The 17,045-nt window shown below is 36.3% G+C and overlaps 4 protein-coding genes and 1 non-coding gene across 6 annotated transcripts; 2 read left to right on the forward strand and 3 right to left on the reverse strand.

Moving 5' to 3' along the window:
- The first annotated feature begins 968 nt into the window (after positions 1-968).
- LOC140876322 (glycosyl hydrolase 5 family protein-like) lies at positions 969-3,203 on the forward strand. The gene is made up of 4 exons (XM_073280259.1): positions 969-991; positions 1,064-1,664; positions 1,983-2,574; positions 2,672-3,203. The coding sequence occupies exons 2-4, from the start codon at positions 1,083-1,085 to the stop codon at positions 3,154-3,156; spliced, it is 1,659 nt and encodes a 552-aa protein (XP_073136360.1). The 5' UTR covers positions 969-991; positions 1,064-1,082; the 3' UTR covers positions 3,157-3,203.
- Positions 3,204-5,702: 2,499 nt separating this feature from the next.
- Positions 5,703-7,702, reverse strand: LOC140871746 (glycosyl hydrolase 5 family protein-like). The gene is made up of 3 exons (XM_073274430.1): positions 7,136-7,702; positions 6,367-6,964; positions 5,703-6,124 (listed from the first exon to the last, which is right to left on the reverse strand). Exons 1-3 carry the CDS (start codon positions 7,700-7,702, stop codon positions 5,703-5,705), a joined length of 1,587 nt encoding a protein of 528 aa, XP_073130531.1.
- Positions 7,703-8,553: 851 nt separating this feature from the next.
- LOC140887293 (calcium-dependent protein kinase 1-like) lies at positions 8,554-13,001 on the reverse strand. The gene is made up of 8 exons (XM_073294459.1): positions 12,309-13,001; positions 11,392-11,535; positions 11,042-11,194; positions 10,234-10,349; positions 9,990-10,157; positions 9,355-9,482; positions 9,170-9,269; positions 8,554-8,954 (listed from the first exon to the last, which is right to left on the reverse strand). The coding sequence occupies exons 1-8, from the start codon at positions 12,949-12,951 to the stop codon at positions 8,871-8,873; spliced, it is 1,536 nt and encodes a 511-aa protein (XP_073150560.1). The 5' UTR covers positions 12,952-13,001; the 3' UTR covers positions 8,554-8,870.
- Positions 13,002-13,405: 404 nt separating this feature from the next.
- On the reverse strand, positions 13,406-13,477 carry TRNAG-UCC (transfer RNA glycine (anticodon UCC)). Its single transcript has one exon. It is a non-coding gene; the product is annotated as a tRNA-Gly (tRNA).
- An 891-nt stretch (positions 13,478-14,368) lies between these two features.
- On the forward strand, positions 14,369-16,961 carry LOC140875734 (aluminum-activated malate transporter 9-like). Of its 2 annotated transcripts, none has more exons than XM_073279510.1 (6): positions 14,369-14,726; positions 14,914-15,054; positions 15,146-15,415; positions 15,506-15,645; positions 15,736-15,882; positions 16,299-16,961. In XM_073279510.1, exons 1-6 carry the CDS (start codon positions 14,513-14,515, stop codon positions 16,905-16,907), a joined length of 1,521 nt encoding a protein of 506 aa, XP_073135611.1. In that variant the 5' UTR covers positions 14,369-14,512; the 3' UTR covers positions 16,908-16,961. The 2 variants fall into 2 exon arrangements, with proteins under 2 accessions (XP_073135611.1, XP_073135610.1); XM_073279509.1 differs by having other exon boundaries at positions 14,370-14,807.
- Positions 16,962-17,045: the final 84 nt, after the last annotated feature.

Consider the following 17,045-nt stretch of genomic DNA (forward strand, 5'->3'; position numbering starts at 1 on the left):
GTATTTTTAGGATTGACATGATAAATTAAATATTCAATAATATGAAAAAAATACTCAGTAATATATATATATATATATATATATATATAATTTTTTAAAAAAAGTTGAATATGATCAATATTTTGTTTTTTTTAAATGTTAATATTTGGTTTTAGATTCAAATGAAAACATCCTCACTTACCATAGTTATTTATATAAATTTTATATCGTGTAAAATTTCATGGCGAATATAGTATTACATGATAATATATATATTTTTAAATTTTTTAAATTTATTGTTTCAAAAATATAATATATTTTTAAATTTATATATATATATATATTTTTAAATTTATATATATATATATATTTTAATATATATTTTGAAGTTTATATATTTCATATCGTCATCGTATCGAAAATTATGGTATGATATTGGTAAAAAAAAAATTATAGCATGGCACGAATGGTCAATTTGAATCACGGGTCGAGTGTCGACCGGAACTTTTTAAAAAGATAAAATAAAATTGTCTTTTTAATTATGGCCCAGCTGCTAGTTACTTTAATTGTTTTTTTTTTAAAAAAAGAAACAAATCCGAGAAAGGCTGATGCGGATTCTGTAGAAATTGCATTGTTTTAGTTATATTTTTTTCAAAAAAAAAAAACAGCAAATTCGGGAAAAATTTATGCAGATTTTGCTGAATTTGTAACATTCCATGGATATTAGTTTTATCTCTCGAAACTCGAAAGTGCATGATTTTATAATAATTATTATTTTGTAAAAAAAGATCCCCAACATCTGCATTCAATACACATTATAACCTTAAATCAAACATTTAAAATTTTCCATTCTCCCATAAGTATAATAACATTAAAGGTACATATCTAATATATCAAACGTCAATATTTACATTATTAATATATATGGTAATATTTGTTATTATAAGGTGAGATTTGATATTGAATGTATTATTAGATTTTATTAGGTAGAATTCTTAATGTTTTGAATTTGGTAAGTAGATATATATTTTGTATTGAAATTTTTATGACTACAAAATTGATTTATGTATACATATATCCTCAGGCACCATCATTGTTACACAATGGCATGCAATATGAATATAATTGAAGCAATTATTTTGCTGTTGCTTCTTCTTCAAACAGCAAATTCAATCCGTCTGGCGACAAATTCCAGATGGATAGTGAATGAAGCAACAGGAAAACGAGTAAAACTCACCTGCGCGAATTGGGCCGCACACATGGAGCCAATGATCCCAGAAGGGCTAGAAAAACAGCCCGTAAAATACATAGCAACGAAGATAGTTGAGACTGGATTTAACTGCGTCAGATTCACCTGGCCTACGTTCATGTTCACCAGGCCTGGATACGGTACCCATACCGTTTCGCAATCCCTCAATATATTAGGACTGAGAGACGCAAGGGCGGGGATCGCAAAACATAATCCCCAGTTTCTGCACATGAATTTGATCGACGCTCAAAAAGCAGTGGTGGATGAACTCGGGAATATCGGTCTGATGGTGGTGCTGGATAACACTATCAGCGACCCTAAATGGTGTTGCAGTTGGGACGATGGGAATGGATTCTTCGGGGATGCTAGCTTTGATCCCGATGAATGGTTACGTGGATTGGCATTAGCTGCAGATGCATACAAGAGCCACCCCGCGGTGACCAATTTTTTTTTTTTTTGGGTTTCAGCGTTTGTGTTTGTGTGTGTGTGTGAATATATATATATATATATAGAATTTCGATCACATAAGCAACTACCATGAGCAACTACGTCAACTAAGTGAGCAACAGGTGACGTGACAATCACTCATTGGATGTACAAGGTGTCACGCTTGTACACGTCAGCTGTTGCTCACGTAGGCGCAAATCTTTAAATTTGTTTCATTCTTCTAGGGGAAAGAGAAAAAAAAAAAAAAAACACTTCCAATATTTCTTCAAACTTCACATGCTTAATTATCCTAATAATTAATTTGCAGGTGGTAGCAATAAGCTTGAGAAATGAGCTAAGAGGTGACAGAGAAAACGAGGCGGATTGGTACAAATACATGCGACTAGGGGCCTCCGACGTCCACGTAGTAGCCCCTCATTTACTTGTAATAGTCTCCGGCCTGTCATACGACAGCAACCTAGGATTCTTGAAATCAGAGCCTTTCGGGGAGGACATTGGCAATAAATTAGTGTTCGAAGCACACTGGTACACCTTTGGAACCCCAGCTGAGCAATGGAAGGCTCAAACCAACCTAGTGTGCGCGAGCATGACTCTTCATGTTGAAGACAATGTCCTTTTCTTGATCAGAGGAAACCCTTCTTACCCTGTGTTTTTTAGTGAATATGGTATAGACCAAACGGGTGTGAATGAGGCTGATAACAGGTTCATAGGTTGCTTGTTGGCGACCATAGTAGAGAATGATTTAGATTGGGCCTTATGGGCTTTTCAAGGAAGTTACATGCTTAGAGAGGGTAGAGTCAACATGGGAGAATCTTATGGGATTATGGATTTCAATTGGGTTCGTCCCAAAAACCCTTCTTTTGTGCAAAAATTGCAGTTTGCCAGACAGATGAGTCAAGGTACGTACGTACGTATTTTCAATGTCTTAATTAATTCCCTACAAATAACGAGGATGCCATCAATTTCTTTTTTTAATTGTAATTGTAATTGTGCAAGGTTCAAATCCGAGATCGCCAACTAGCTACTACAAAATATTCCACCCCGCAACTGGTCTATGCGTGCAGCTTGCTCCCCGAACTAACTTGATCTACCTATCCGGCTGCGCCATGGCAACTCGGTGGGATCAACACCGACACGGTGGTGCAATCAGGCCTGCCGGAACTCAAGATCAGTGCTTAGTCGTAATGGGAAACAATGTTCCGGCCAAAGTCTCACGGGATTGCACCAGCGATAGAAGCAAGTGGAAGATTGTTTCGGCCTCTAGGCTTCATTTAGCTGCCCAAAATGGTGAATGGGGTCATTTATGCTTACACAAGAACGATTACGAGAACATAATTTATACTGCCAAATGTCTCTGTGTAGGAGACGACCTGGCCGATCTTCATACTTGTGCCGAGAATCCTCAACGACAATGGTTTAGGTTCGTCCATGTTACTGTAGATGAATTTCCCATACAGACAGGAAATTTGACAAACTATTGAGATTAAGTTTTGCTCAAGTTTACCGATTGTAATAAGATTCCCGTAGATGCATGCCAAAGGCGGTGTTTTTTTACCTCATAATTCATGTATTCAAAAAGTAAATGCAAATTATATATGGGAAAATTGCTTTTTCTTATCTGTGTTTGTCATTTGGCGATTTTGATTTTCCATATTTTCAGATTCAAGTATTAGTCCGGTATTTTTATTTTTATTTTTATTTTCTGGCAATTTTAGTCATTTTTATGATGTGGCGCTGATGTGGCACCAATGCAGTGCTGATGTGGAGCTGATGTGTATAGTGCCGCGTAAGCATTTTCGAATAAAAAAAAAACTGAATTTGCCGAAAATCAAAACATGCAGGACTAAAACTACAATATGAAAACATAAAAGACCGAAATCGCAAAGTAACAAACATAAAAGACCGAAATTGCAGTTTTCCCTTATATATAATTTTCATGATTAGTTCTAATTGATCACATAAAATATAAACGAATTTTACATGATAATGATCACCAGCCTACTATGAAATAGGTGGATTAGAGCGCCATAATATAATGTTGTCCTAAATATGTATATATAATGCACGTATGCCTCATTGCATACGGGCATTATATATATGCTACACGATTGGAGGTGTTGTGCGAGATCATGAGGGGTAGGGTAATTAATTTTGGCCTTTAGAAATAAGATATCTAAAGACATCTCTGTTGTACATGCGGAACTTGCCTCGATTACAGAAGGTATGTATTTGGTTTAAGGAGCACGATTATATAGTGATCAATGAAATTACAATTAAATTACAATCGATTCTATTCTCGTGTTGCAAACACTCGTCAACCAAATTAAGGAATATTATAGCTATATATAATGGTGCAAAGTACGAAACTTATTGGACGTCAGAGGAAGCATTAAGCTCTGTAATGTTTATAAAAATAGTTTAGGGTAATGTGGAAATAAGGTAAAGATCTATTACGTACGTGCAATAAACTTACTACTAAATAAGATGGAAAAAATATTGTTTGTAATATATGTTAATCGGGGTGGTTTTTCGGCATATCTTACTACAAATATTGGTATGAAAAAAATTCATACCGATACCGATAGTAAAATTCCGAAACTTTGGTACGAAAAAAATCCATATTGATACCGTATAAATACCGAAAAAAAATTCGATATACCGAAAAAATGTCTGTATATCGAAAAAATTTCGGTACGGTATGCCAAAATTCTTGTATTTCGGTACGATATGCCAACCTTTACTTAATCCTCAAAATTTTGAAGAATATATTATGAAATATATGTTGCCAAGTAAAAATCATCGTAGATTATATGCTGAATGTAACTTTAACTATAAAGTAATATATTTTTTGTTAGGCGGTTTCACGATCATTATTGTATGTGAGATGGATCAACTCAACCCAATCCAACTAACTCAAATTTATAATAAAAATTAATAATTTTGAAATAAAAAATAATGCATTTTTATGAATGATCCAAAAAAAAAAAAAATTTCCCACAAAACTAACTCGTAAAATGATCTTGAAGTTTTGTGGCTAGTAAAAGAGTAATTTAGTGTATTATAGATTTTGTGTTTGCCATGCAAGTTAATTCCGAGAGAAAAAACGGTTTAAGAACGTTTTATTTATTCGGTGGATTCTAGGAAATATAAAAATGAAATCCAATATATCTGACTACGTTTCTTGTCAGTTGGTTTTACGCACGGATCTTTTTATTTGAGATAGATTAATCTTATTTATATTTATAATAATATTTAGGTAATATTTTTAATATAAAAATTAATAATTTTTTATGTGTGACCAAATAGAAGATCCGAATCCATAGCACAAAATTGATAGGGAGTCCGTCCCAATAGTTTTTGTGAATAAATATATCGCTTAACTGGCAATCGAAACACACTACATGCGTGTAAGCATGTGCAATATAATAAATTAAAATTATGTAAATAAAAATATTGTTGAATATAAATAATAAATAAATACATGGAGTGGAGTAAATTTGATATGCAGTTTATTTAAATTTTAAATTTGGGATGATCATTGGATGATAAAAAAAAATAGAAGGTAATTAGTGTTTATATATGACAATGAGGTCTTGGCCTAGTGGTCAAGACTGAGGTCCTGAGACCACGAGGTTTCAGGTTCAATTCCCGCTGACTGCGGGTAGATTTCCTAATTTATTTAGGTAGAGCTAATTTATTAGCTCGAGATAAGCATGTCTCGAGTCCATTCTCAAGTTTCGTCGATTGTGCGGGCAAATTTTACTCTTTAGTGTTGCAATATGATGTAATTTCGATGTTCGATGCAATTTGTACTTTAAAAAAAATTAGTGTTACAATTATTTTTATGTGTTCAGTTATAGCTAAGCAAAAAATATATAAGTAATTTGCATTAAAATGAATAAATTGATGCATCTTTTACTTTTTGACGCTACTCAGCGGTTGCATTGATCAAATTTTTAATCAAAGGTGCTCCAAAACACAAAATAATAATAATAATAATTATTATAACAACAATAGCGAAGAATTATTAAACAATATTAGCTAAAATAAGCTTAAACCACTGAGTCTCGGGATTTTCACGACAATGATCGGAATCATCGTCCAAACACAAACACTTATTTGTCACAACCATCTCGTGGTTCAGTTCCAGGCACATATGTGTTCCATTTTCATCTTTGCTAGCAAGCTGGAACTTGGAATCGGAAATCAATTCCCATTGACTTTGATTTCCCGTGCAATTGCCGGAAAGGGTCGCCGGAACGCCGTTTCCGGTGGCTGATAGGCATAATTTCGTGCCAGTTAACTGAATCGGATTTGTACTTCCAGCATGATTCCACCGGCTAAAACTCCGGCAATCCGTCGCATAAACTTGAGAATTCTTGGCTTTGATGCATTTGCCACTCCATGGATGGTACAATATGTAGTACATGGGCGCTTTTGAATAAGGGTCTACATTTAATAATTATTATGTGTTACTGAAACAAATATTCTTTTGTAATTTTTTTTATTAAATTATTTAAAACAAAATCAAAACGCGAGTTTAAATGCCAAGTGAGACATAAAAATACTTTTTGACACTATGAAATGAAATTATAAGGGACCCGAGGATAACTCATTCTTTTTTGTTAAAAATATATTAAAATTTTTTGAAAGTTATATTTTATAACAACGAGAAGTTACGTAAATGTTACCTTGCAAATGCCTTCGAACAAGCTGGAGTTTGCGATGAAGTTTTGGGCTTCTAAGCGAGGTCCAATTATAGTTCAGCATCCCATAAGTCTCTTCCGGCCCATGATGTCCATCTCTTAAGTAATAACTACCTTGTAAAGACCAAATGCTCCAATCCAGATCCATCTCCGCCAAGTAGCCCAAAAAACAGCCCAAGAAAACATTATCGGCCCGGTTCACTCCCAGCTGATTTATCCCAAACTCACTAACAAATAAAGGAGCCTTATTCCCATCCTCGGCCAAAAAACCAGCTTTATTTCGTAATTCTTGAATTACACTTTTACAAACCCTATTCAATGGTCCATTCAACCACATATTTGTTTGTCCCTCAGTAAATGAATACCGATGAGTTTCGTAAACTATTTTTTGTTGAAATTTTAGATTCAATGGCTTTTTCTTTAAAAATGTAAAATCGAGATCGTAATGTATGCCCGAGACGATCACGAGAAGATTCGGATTCGCTCGGTGAATTGTTCTTGCTCCCTCTTCTACATATCGATACCATATGGTCTCGTTTTGGAGTGGACCACGTAGCTCATTTCTCATACTCATAGCCACAACCTACATCAAAGAGCAAAAAAAACTTAATTAGAAGGAAAAAAATTATCCAAGTTCATATATAAAACTCTCAAATACTTAATCCAGCCGATGTATACCTAACTAATATTGAGCAAATTTCGCACTTATTATCTTATTTTATTTGAGATGGAAGACAATTTCAGAGTAACGTACCATTTGTGTGTGTTTGTAACGCTTGGCTACAATAGCCAAGCCTCGCAACCACTCTCTAGCATCAAAGTACTTGTCTCCAAAGAATCCGTTTCCATCATTATCACCACAACACCACATGGGCCGGCTAACTTGATTATCAAGCACCACCATCACACCATGCAGCCTGAGTTCATCGATCAAGGCCCGTTGGGCCTCGACGAGAGTTAGGTTCAAAAACCGAGGGTTATTACGGGATATCCCGTCCATAGCATCTCCAAGCCCAAGGCCACTTAAAGATTGAGCTACCGTAACATCAGCATATCTCGTAAACATATATGTAGCCCACGTGAGCCTCACACAGTTGAAGCCCATTGACGCGACATTCCTCGCAATGTGTCCCACTGGTTGCTTATCGAGCCCTTCTGCCAACATGGGCTCGAGGTGTGCAGCCCAATTGGCACAAACGAGCTTCACCCGACCTCCGGTGGGCTCGTCTATGATCCATCTCGAGCTAGTTGATAGAGGGAGAGAGTGATGGAGAGTTGCATAGGAGAAAAGAAGCAACAATTGTACAAGATTCCTTACCATTTTTCAAGTGAGAGTTTAGCTAAAAAGGAACCTTGTGTTTTTAAGTAGAGGCTATATAGGAATGGGCATTTAATAGAAGTTGCATCTTCCAACTACATTTGATCAGAAATTTTAACTGCATCCCACCAAAATTGAGGTTAGAACAGAACAAAAGTATAACTCTCTCACAGAAGTTGAGTGGAAATTAGGTGGACAATTACTCTACTCCAAGATTCACAAGTACTGAATGTTGTGTAAAGTATGTGGCATTATATCATGGATTCACTACATCCTCGTACATTGAAATTTTCCGAGGTAAATAAGAAGCAAAATGTGGCTTCAAACAAAATTTTATGAAAATTTTGTTAGATCAATGTTAGGTGTGACGAGAATTACTCGACGAAAACCCGTCGGCATTCAAGTAAGCAAGGTCCAGAAGACGACCAAAACATGAAAGAATTTAAAAAAAGCTTGTAAGTGCAAAATACCAACAGATCGTTGCAGGATTCAGCTCCATGGCAATGTACGGTGGTTGTAGTAGGCTTTGCCATTACCTTCGTATCAAGTTTCTACATTTAATAATAATTTGCATAGTTTTTTTTATAATTAATATACCTCAATTAATTAAATTTTACAAAAATGACAAACTTTTTCAATTATTTTTCTTATTTTAAACGGAGAATTTGTTTTTAAAAAAAACAGTTAAATTATATTTGCCGGCGACCATTTAAAATTGGCATACCATGTTTTCTTGTTATCTACAGTTCTATCATAGATCATTCTTATTTTCAAACATAGACTAGACATAACCGATATATATGCAGCCGTTTGTTCAAGCCTGACTCAGAGCTTTTAGAAGAAAAGACCTCTGTTTTTATTGGTAAATAAACAGTTCAAAACTCAATGGGTATTTATATACCAAATACATGTATGTAACCACATCCTGTACTTCCAATGTAAAAAGTAAATAATCAAAGCGTGTGACAATTTTCAGAAATTAAAAGGTATTAACAGACAGGAAAACCCCAAAAACAAGCCATCCCTCCTCAACCTCCACCACTGGCTACAAGGGAAACTGAAGGAACCATCCATGTCCCTTTCTCCATGGTACGATGTAACCGGCGAGACAAGGAAACAGTTGGAACCCATCACAAGAGGTATAATGTTGGTCATGAATCCTGGGTTGATTCTATTTTCGTCGTCTATTTGCGACCAAATCAGGGTTGCCTTTCCGCATCATTGCAGCAAACTCATCATAGTTTATCCTCCCATCCTGTCACCGAACATGATGACAAATAATATAGGATTTTTGAATAAAAATAACGTTTATTCTCTATAATCTATTGTATTTACATGACTAAGCATAATTTTCTAATAATTTCCCAACTTTCTAAGAGGTAAATAAATCTTGGCCTCAAATTCTGCTCCAGTGTGTAGCAGAGTCTCCTGCCAACATAAGAGATTATTGAAGGGAAAAGAAAACTTTACATTGTCTGTGTCTACTTCTGCAAGGATTTCTTTAATCGTTTTAGCATCGCCCATGTTGTATTCTTTCAGTGCATGCTCGAGTTCTTCCATTGTTATATACCTAATTTCAGAGGCAAGCATTAGGAAACTGTGAATACTAATATCCAACAGAATAAGCAGAAAGGAGGAAGAAAACCAAGTGTTACCCGCTTTTGTCCTTGTCGAAATATTCGAAGGCTTTGTACAGATGGTCTTCCCTCTCGACTCGGTTCATGTGCATTGTTGCTGTAATAAACTCAATGTAATCTATTGTTCCATTTCCATCAACGTCAGCCTGGAAACATACCACATGAGTTTCAGTGGCCAACCCTTTTGAAAACTAACTGTCATGATTTAAATCAAGAAGCATCTTACAATGTTAAGAAATTATAAGCTGTGGCGAAGAAAATTGTCACAACACTGCGCCACAGATTTCATATTCTGAATAACAGCCTTAACATCTCAATTGAATCATCATGCCACAGGCAGCCAAACAGAAAAACACAAAGAATTGCCATAAAATCAACGATTCTCAACCAAACAATTGTTCCGATTTGCATTCATATTGAACGAGTGATTTTCACTCATGATACCAATTCGAAAACTTAACATTTGTCACTTAACAAAAAATTATAGCTTGTAATAAAACTTAAACCTAAATTTTCATAGATTGTAAAGCACCTAAGCACGATCAAATTTCAATTGGGATCACGCAAAATAAGACAACATGCCAAGTGGTGCAATCAAATAGTGAAGTTTATTGTCCTCTATATAGCTTTGAAAAATAAAATCAGAGATGTACCGCGTCCATCAATTGTCTCACTTCTGATTCGGAGAGTTTGGTACCCAACTTTGGTAGACCAGCTTTTAGTTCTTCAAAAGTAATAGTTCCACTGTTATCCGTGTCCATGGATTTGAACATCTCCTTCAAGCCAATGATTTCTTCTTCAGAAAGATTTTCTGCAATCACCTAGAAATAACAACCGCTTAGAATTATCAGAAGCATGAAAAAGTGCAGTTCTGCAATACATAGGATAAATTTTGACCTTGAGAGCTACTTTCTTGAGCTTGTTCATGGCTCGGAATTGCTTCATTCTACTTAAAACAGCAATGTCAAGAGGCTTATCGGATGCATCTCCGTCTTCTCTCATCCATGGATGGTCTGTAATTTTTTAAGTTGCACTTTGTTATACAAGTACCCGACCATTTTTGCAATGAAATGAAAGAACAATGAAAAAGATAGCTATATTTTGTTTCAGTTATCCCGGACGATTTCCATCATCATTGCCATTTATTTTTTGTTCTCTTTCCCAATTTTTTTTTTTCTCATCATTTTCAAATCTCCAAACCTGATAATTAACTTTTCAGTCAACTTATCATCATTTCCCAAAATATTATTTAATGCTTGCTCAAAACAATATATTAAAAAATGTAATTTCACCTTAAAAAAACATTAAGAAACCAAACATATATGGTGTGACATTATCAACCCTCACATTCTAACAAGTCTGATATGTAAAGCAAAGAGATGGCTAAGAAACAAATCAAATATGCAATATATGGTTCTATAACTAATTTCCGATAACATATTTCCAGAAAATAACCAGACAAATGCCACCAAAGATTTATATGAATTTTTCTCTATATTGCAAATGTTGAGCTAGAATTCATGACTATGCGCCACTATGATTTGAGGATTTCAAATATTTCAAAGAAATAGGTATACGGGTATTCTTCATCTCATACATGTTCAGTACAGATTATGATACGCAAGAAGCAACACACAATAGCCTTGGTTCCCATTTCCACGGAATAGGCATTTTAACATTCTGAAGCACGAAGAAAGACACTTACTTAAGACTTCAACTGTTGTCAGCCTATCCTTAGGATCAGCTTGTAGCATCTTTTTCACAAGATCCTTGGCACTAGTTGATATTGATGGCCAAGGATCAGATACAAAATCAAGGTGACCACGCAAAACAGCTTCAAATATTCCATTTTCATTCTCTGGAGATAAAATTGAAAACATCACCAATATAACACAAAAAGACAGAAATTTCGGACAAAAATCTTAATAGATGAAATAGTTTTGTGCTCCACTCATCAGTCGAGCACTTCCATTCTGCACCCTCTACCTTCAGATTTATGAGCCTAAGTTTAATAGCGAAATAAAAAGTGACTGAACGTATATAAAAAAACAATACCTCCCCAGAAGGGTGGAACACCACTGAGTAAAATATAGAGTATCACTCCCGCACTCCAAATATCAGCTTCGGAGCCGTAATTTCGACGCAACACTTCAGGAGCCACATAATACGCACTACCAACTAGATCCTTGAATACTTCTTCTGCGTTCGTAGATAGTGAACATAGGATTTAGCATTTCCGAAATAAATTCAATAGAACAACTTTTGTGGCATATCTGTTTTTCCTTGGATACCATTCAAAACATTAAGCAACAGAATATAAGAGAATTTTTATCAACAAAACATTAAAACATTTTGTATAAATTATTTATAAGCGGTTTTTCGGTGTTTATTTGTCATGTTATCAGTGTGACCTGTGGTTATCCATGGTTGACTAATCTGAGATAGATTAAATTAAACACTGGCTTTCTGTTTGCACAAGGAAGAAAAACGTCCAAATGAGTTTCTACTTTCTATCTTGTGTAAAATCAAGACGACATGGAGACCCACCTTTGCATTTTAATTCAATCATATTATGCCTAACCAAGCGAATTTCCGGATTTTTCACTTGATGGTGTTAGTCTAAACATTTTTCTCACATAACAAGTAATGATATGAAGGACCAACCCAAAAAGGAACTCGAATAAAGCTCATGAAAACTAAGATCAACGAATCACAAGTGAACTCCAGGATAAATAATTTCTCCCTTTTGTTATTGATTTCGACCACAACATCGCATAAACCAACAAACAAAGCTCTCTTTGACCGGTATGTGATCCTTCAAAGTTCAAAATTCTAAACTTTTGCAACAATTATTATCTTACTAGATAAAAAAACACTATATACATTTCTCCCAAGCATAAACATTACATAGACAAAAAAAAATTAAATTAAATAATAAAAATAGAATAGTCAACCGGTCATAAAAACAGTACCTTGTTTGAAAAACAAAGACAACCCAAAATCAGTAGCCTTGAGCGGTGAATCCTCACGAGTGCTCAAAAACAAGAAATTCTCGGGTTTCAAATCCCTGTGCATAACCCCCATGGAATGACACGCGTGAACCACGGTCACAATCTGCCTACACAGCGCCGCCGCCGCGCGCTCCGAGTAATGTCCCTTGGCAATAATCCGATCGAAGAGCTCGCCGCCGCCGCACAACTCCATCACCAAATGCACATTGTGCCGATCCTCAAATACCTCTTTCAGCTCCACGATGTTACGGTGTCCGGTGAGGTGATGCATGATCTGAACCTCACGGCGCACGTCCGCCACGTCATCGGCGTTGAGGAGTTTCCTCGTGGCGATTGACTTGCAGGCGTAGGTCAGGCGCGTGGCGCGATGGGTCACGAGATGGGTCACCCCGAATTGACCCCGGCCAAGTTCGCGGCCAAAAATGTAGACGGAATGGATATCCGCCATGGGTCGCCCGAGGACGCGGCCTGGGCCGGCGGGGAGGGGACGGCGGGGAGGTGGTGGCGCGTCCGCCGGAAGGACGGTGATGGCGGGATCTGCAGCTCCGCCGTTCGCTTGGGCCGGAGCTGTATCGGTGGTGTGAAGGCTGCTGCAGTTACCCATTGTACGTTGACTGAAAAGTCAAACAATTTTCTAGCGAGATTGAGGTCCGATTTCCGGAGTGTGCAGAACTTATTGTCCCAATATCTAAGTTGAAATTACTCTACTGCCCCTGTGTTAGTTTCCAATTTTGCTTTCCTTTTTATTTTTATGTATCTGTTTTATTCCTGTCAAAAAAGAAATGTATCTGTTTTATTAATTATTATTATTATTATATAAAAACAAGAGAAAATTAATTCACTAAATACTCGAAAGGACAAAACTGCTGATTGGCTTATTTTACACGTGAAAAGTGAAAACCAGCCAGAGCCGACCGAAACTTCCAAGAAATTCCCAAATATTATTTTCGTGAGACGCCAAATTTTATTTTTTTAAGCTCTCAAAAAATATTTTAAGCTCTCAAAAAATATATAAATGATTTCATATATAAGTAAATTTAAAAAAAAACAAAATTAAATGCGTTTGCCGGGAGTCGAACCCGGGTCTATTGCTTGGAAGGCAATTATCCTAACCGTTGGACTACAAACGCTGCGATGCTTTTTGGTTTCTTAATTTTAATAATATACATTTTCTCTACCAATATTGAAATTATGGTGATATCTTTCCAATAGAAAAATCAATCGAATTAAAATTATCTTATATAATCAATTAAAGATCATATTCAAAAGAAAAAGGCGTTCAAAAAATTAAAAAAAAAATTAAAAATAACCTAACAAAATGAACTCAAGGATATGGTCCCTTGGGGATTTGAATATTGACGTGGATCAGGCACAAATTTTACAGCATTTGAGTGATATGACACGTTTGAGGCATCCAATTCCAGCATCAGCATATGGTGGTGCATGGACGAAACATAATATATGTTGTCTCAAATTAATTAAGCTATGCTACACATTTCTAACACGGTTTCAAATATTTTTAACGCACCCTCAAAGATGAAATTATTGAGACTTAAACTTGACACGTCGGGATAATATCACAAGAGATCGAGAATTAATGTAAAAGGAAATAATGAGACATATTCCAAAATGTATGATTGCAACAACTTGTTGAATGTTGCATATATTGCAAACAGTTCACTACACGGTTTATTATTGATCATTACGTAATGTTTATATTCTTCCCGCCAGAGGCTCCTACCATGGTTTTAAATGTGACGAGATCACAACATATTTTTATATATAGAGAGTAACAATTAAGGAGAATAAACAGTGGACAATCGTCTAAAACTGTTGGATTCTAATTCTCTCTCGACCATTCCACATTATTGTTAAGCATCTTTTTATCCAAGGTATTATTGAGCTCCATTCTTTCTTCTATTATTGCTGTATTTATTCTTTTTCCAATATTTCATATCTTGACCACTCATGCTTTTCGGATCCTACTTGCATCAGCCACTCAGCCAAATCCCTTCTTTAAATCGCAGTCGCCTCGTCTAAGTTGTTTCATCTGTTTTCCCCGTGCCTTAAAGAAGCAGCACTTGTCTTATTTTAGTCGACGAGGATCAAGAACTAGTACAAAAGACTCGACAAGAGTTGGAATTCATATATTTCTTCATTGGAGAATGAATGGAAAAAAGGGTAGTGTTGAAATCAAAATGCCTTCCATCAGCAAACAGAAAATATCAGATTGTAACAGATATTGTGTGGGCGGAGTTGACTTCTCGTGCAAAAGCTTCGTTTTGAGTGTTCGGGAGTTCTGCAAAGAAGACGTCGATAGAGTTACGTTTTCTCTCAAAGTCGGCCTCGCGGTTCTTGTTGTATCGCTCTTGATATTATGTCGAGGTCCTTACAATGTTTTTGGCTCCAATATTATCTGGTCTATCCTAACTGTTGCCATCATGTTTGAATACACAGTAGGTGTGTACATAAAATCAGCTCAAAAGTTTATTCAAATGTTGTTATTTTTCTGGGTACGTATTAATTGACCGTATGCGATTCATTTTTCTATATGCATGAATGCTAGGTGCCACATTTAACAGAGGATTCAACAGAGCACTGGGTAGTCTTGTGGCCGGAGTCATGGCTATAGTTGTAGCTCAGATAGCTTTAAGCACCGGTCATGTAGCTGAGCCAATTATAATTGGTTTTAGCATCTTCATTGTTGGTACGCGCCGCTGAGAAGTGCTTTCTAGTAGCTCTTTCCTAACACTATGTTTCACTAAGAAACATCGCTTTTTAACATTTTATTATTATAGGAACGGTGACATCATTCATGAAGCTATGGCCATCCTTAGTTCCATACGAGTATGGATTTCGAGTAATGCTTTTCACCTACTGTTTGATCATCGTTTCGGGTTATCGAATGGGAAGTCCATTCAGGACAGCCATGGATCGGCTCTACTCTATCGCCATTGGAGGGATAGTAGCAGTATCAGTTAATCTGTTGATTTTTCCTATATGGGCTGGGGAACAGCTGCACAAGGAACTTGTCAACAACTTTGCTTCGGTTGCTGATGCACTCGAAGGTATTTCATATTATGAACCATTACATGCATACACACAATTTGCATACTTGATTTTAATCGTTGGTGGGTTGGAAATTTGTTGGATTTTAGAATGTGTTCGGAAATACTTGCAAGACGACGGATCAGAACAACCCGAGTTCACAAAGACTGTGATGGACGAGGTTCCAGATGAACCTGCTTACAGAAAATGCCGGTCAACTTTGAACTCTGCCTCAAAATTTGAAACTTTGGTACTATATCTGATACTTCTGTGGATGTATGAGGTCAAAAAGAAATACAATTGGTAAATGGTTACGATTTTTTCTGCTTCTTTTCTCTAGGCCAATTCTGCTAAATGGGAGCCACCCCATGGAAGGTTCAATCACTTCTTTTATCCATGGTCCGAATACGTGAAAGTTGGTGCGGTCCTACGCTATTGTGCATACGAGGTCATGGCACTTCACGGTGTCCTACACTCTGAAATTCAGGTCTCAGAACATCCATCTAGCGATATTCGAACTTCATAGAGCTCGAGCGATATCTATAGAAGACAAATTCCAGAAACCTCAAATATGTCTAAAACAGGCTGCCATACATGAGATACTCAGATGATCATATCATGAGAATGATTCTCCTTTTACACAAAAGCCGAAACATAACATAAGGCCGTTGTCATTACCTAAGAACATATAGCATCAACTTCAATAAGAAAGGAATCAGATTTATTTGAAAAAAAAAAAAAAAAAGAATCGGTGGTAAGAATATATTCAGAAAAGAACAGAGACATATTCAGAAAAGAAAAGCCAATAATTGGGAGAACTTTAATGTTTGCTAGATGATAAGTTTGGGGGCAAAAAAAACTCGACCCTTTGTCTGATACATATTCTTCTTCTGTTTGTATCAGGCCCCTTATAACCTTAGGATCACATTCCAAAAAGAGATCCAAGAAGCATCGAGCGTGGCAGCGGAGTTAGTCCGGTACCTAGGCCAAGACATAGCCAACATGCAATGGAGCCTCAAATCTTGCCTCCTCAAACGGGTTCACCTCTCGACTGAGAAACTCCAAAGGGCCATAGACATGCACTCGTATCTCCTAACGTCTACATACGACCCACCGGATAATTCATCGATGCCACAAACAAGGCTCGCTCATGCATTGTCATCAACTTTTTCTGATTCTGATTCGAAACCTCTAGCGCAGCAAAATTTTGATCCCCCAAACCAACTTCAGGGAAGTACGGTACCATTGCCGGTCGAATCGTGTCATGAGACGACGAGGAAGCAGTCGAGAAGGCAATATTCTTGGCCATCTAGAGAAGTTGATGCTTTTGAAGACGATAGAAGTTTTAACAAGGAGTCGGTTCCTAAAATGCAGGCACTGGAGAGTACTACAAACCTGTCACTTGCAACTTTCACCTCGTTGCTTATTGAATTTGTGGCTAGGCTGGATCACTTGGTTGAAGCAGTTGATGAACTCTCAAATATGGCTAAATTCAAACATGGTGATGCATAGATATGCAGGGTGATGCATTGTATTTATTATTATTATAACAAACGATGTAACACAAAATATTGGTTATTATATATGTAAATTAGTAAACAATATATAAATTCAACTTCTCATTAATGCGTATGTGTTTAAGTTATTTTC

This window comes from Henckelia pumila, chromosome 1 (genome assembly GCF_033568475.1).
Source record: "Henckelia pumila isolate YLH828 chromosome 1, ASM3356847v2, whole genome shotgun sequence".
Classification (NCBI taxonomy): domain Eukaryota; kingdom Viridiplantae; phylum Streptophyta; class Magnoliopsida; order Lamiales; family Gesneriaceae; genus Henckelia; species Henckelia pumila.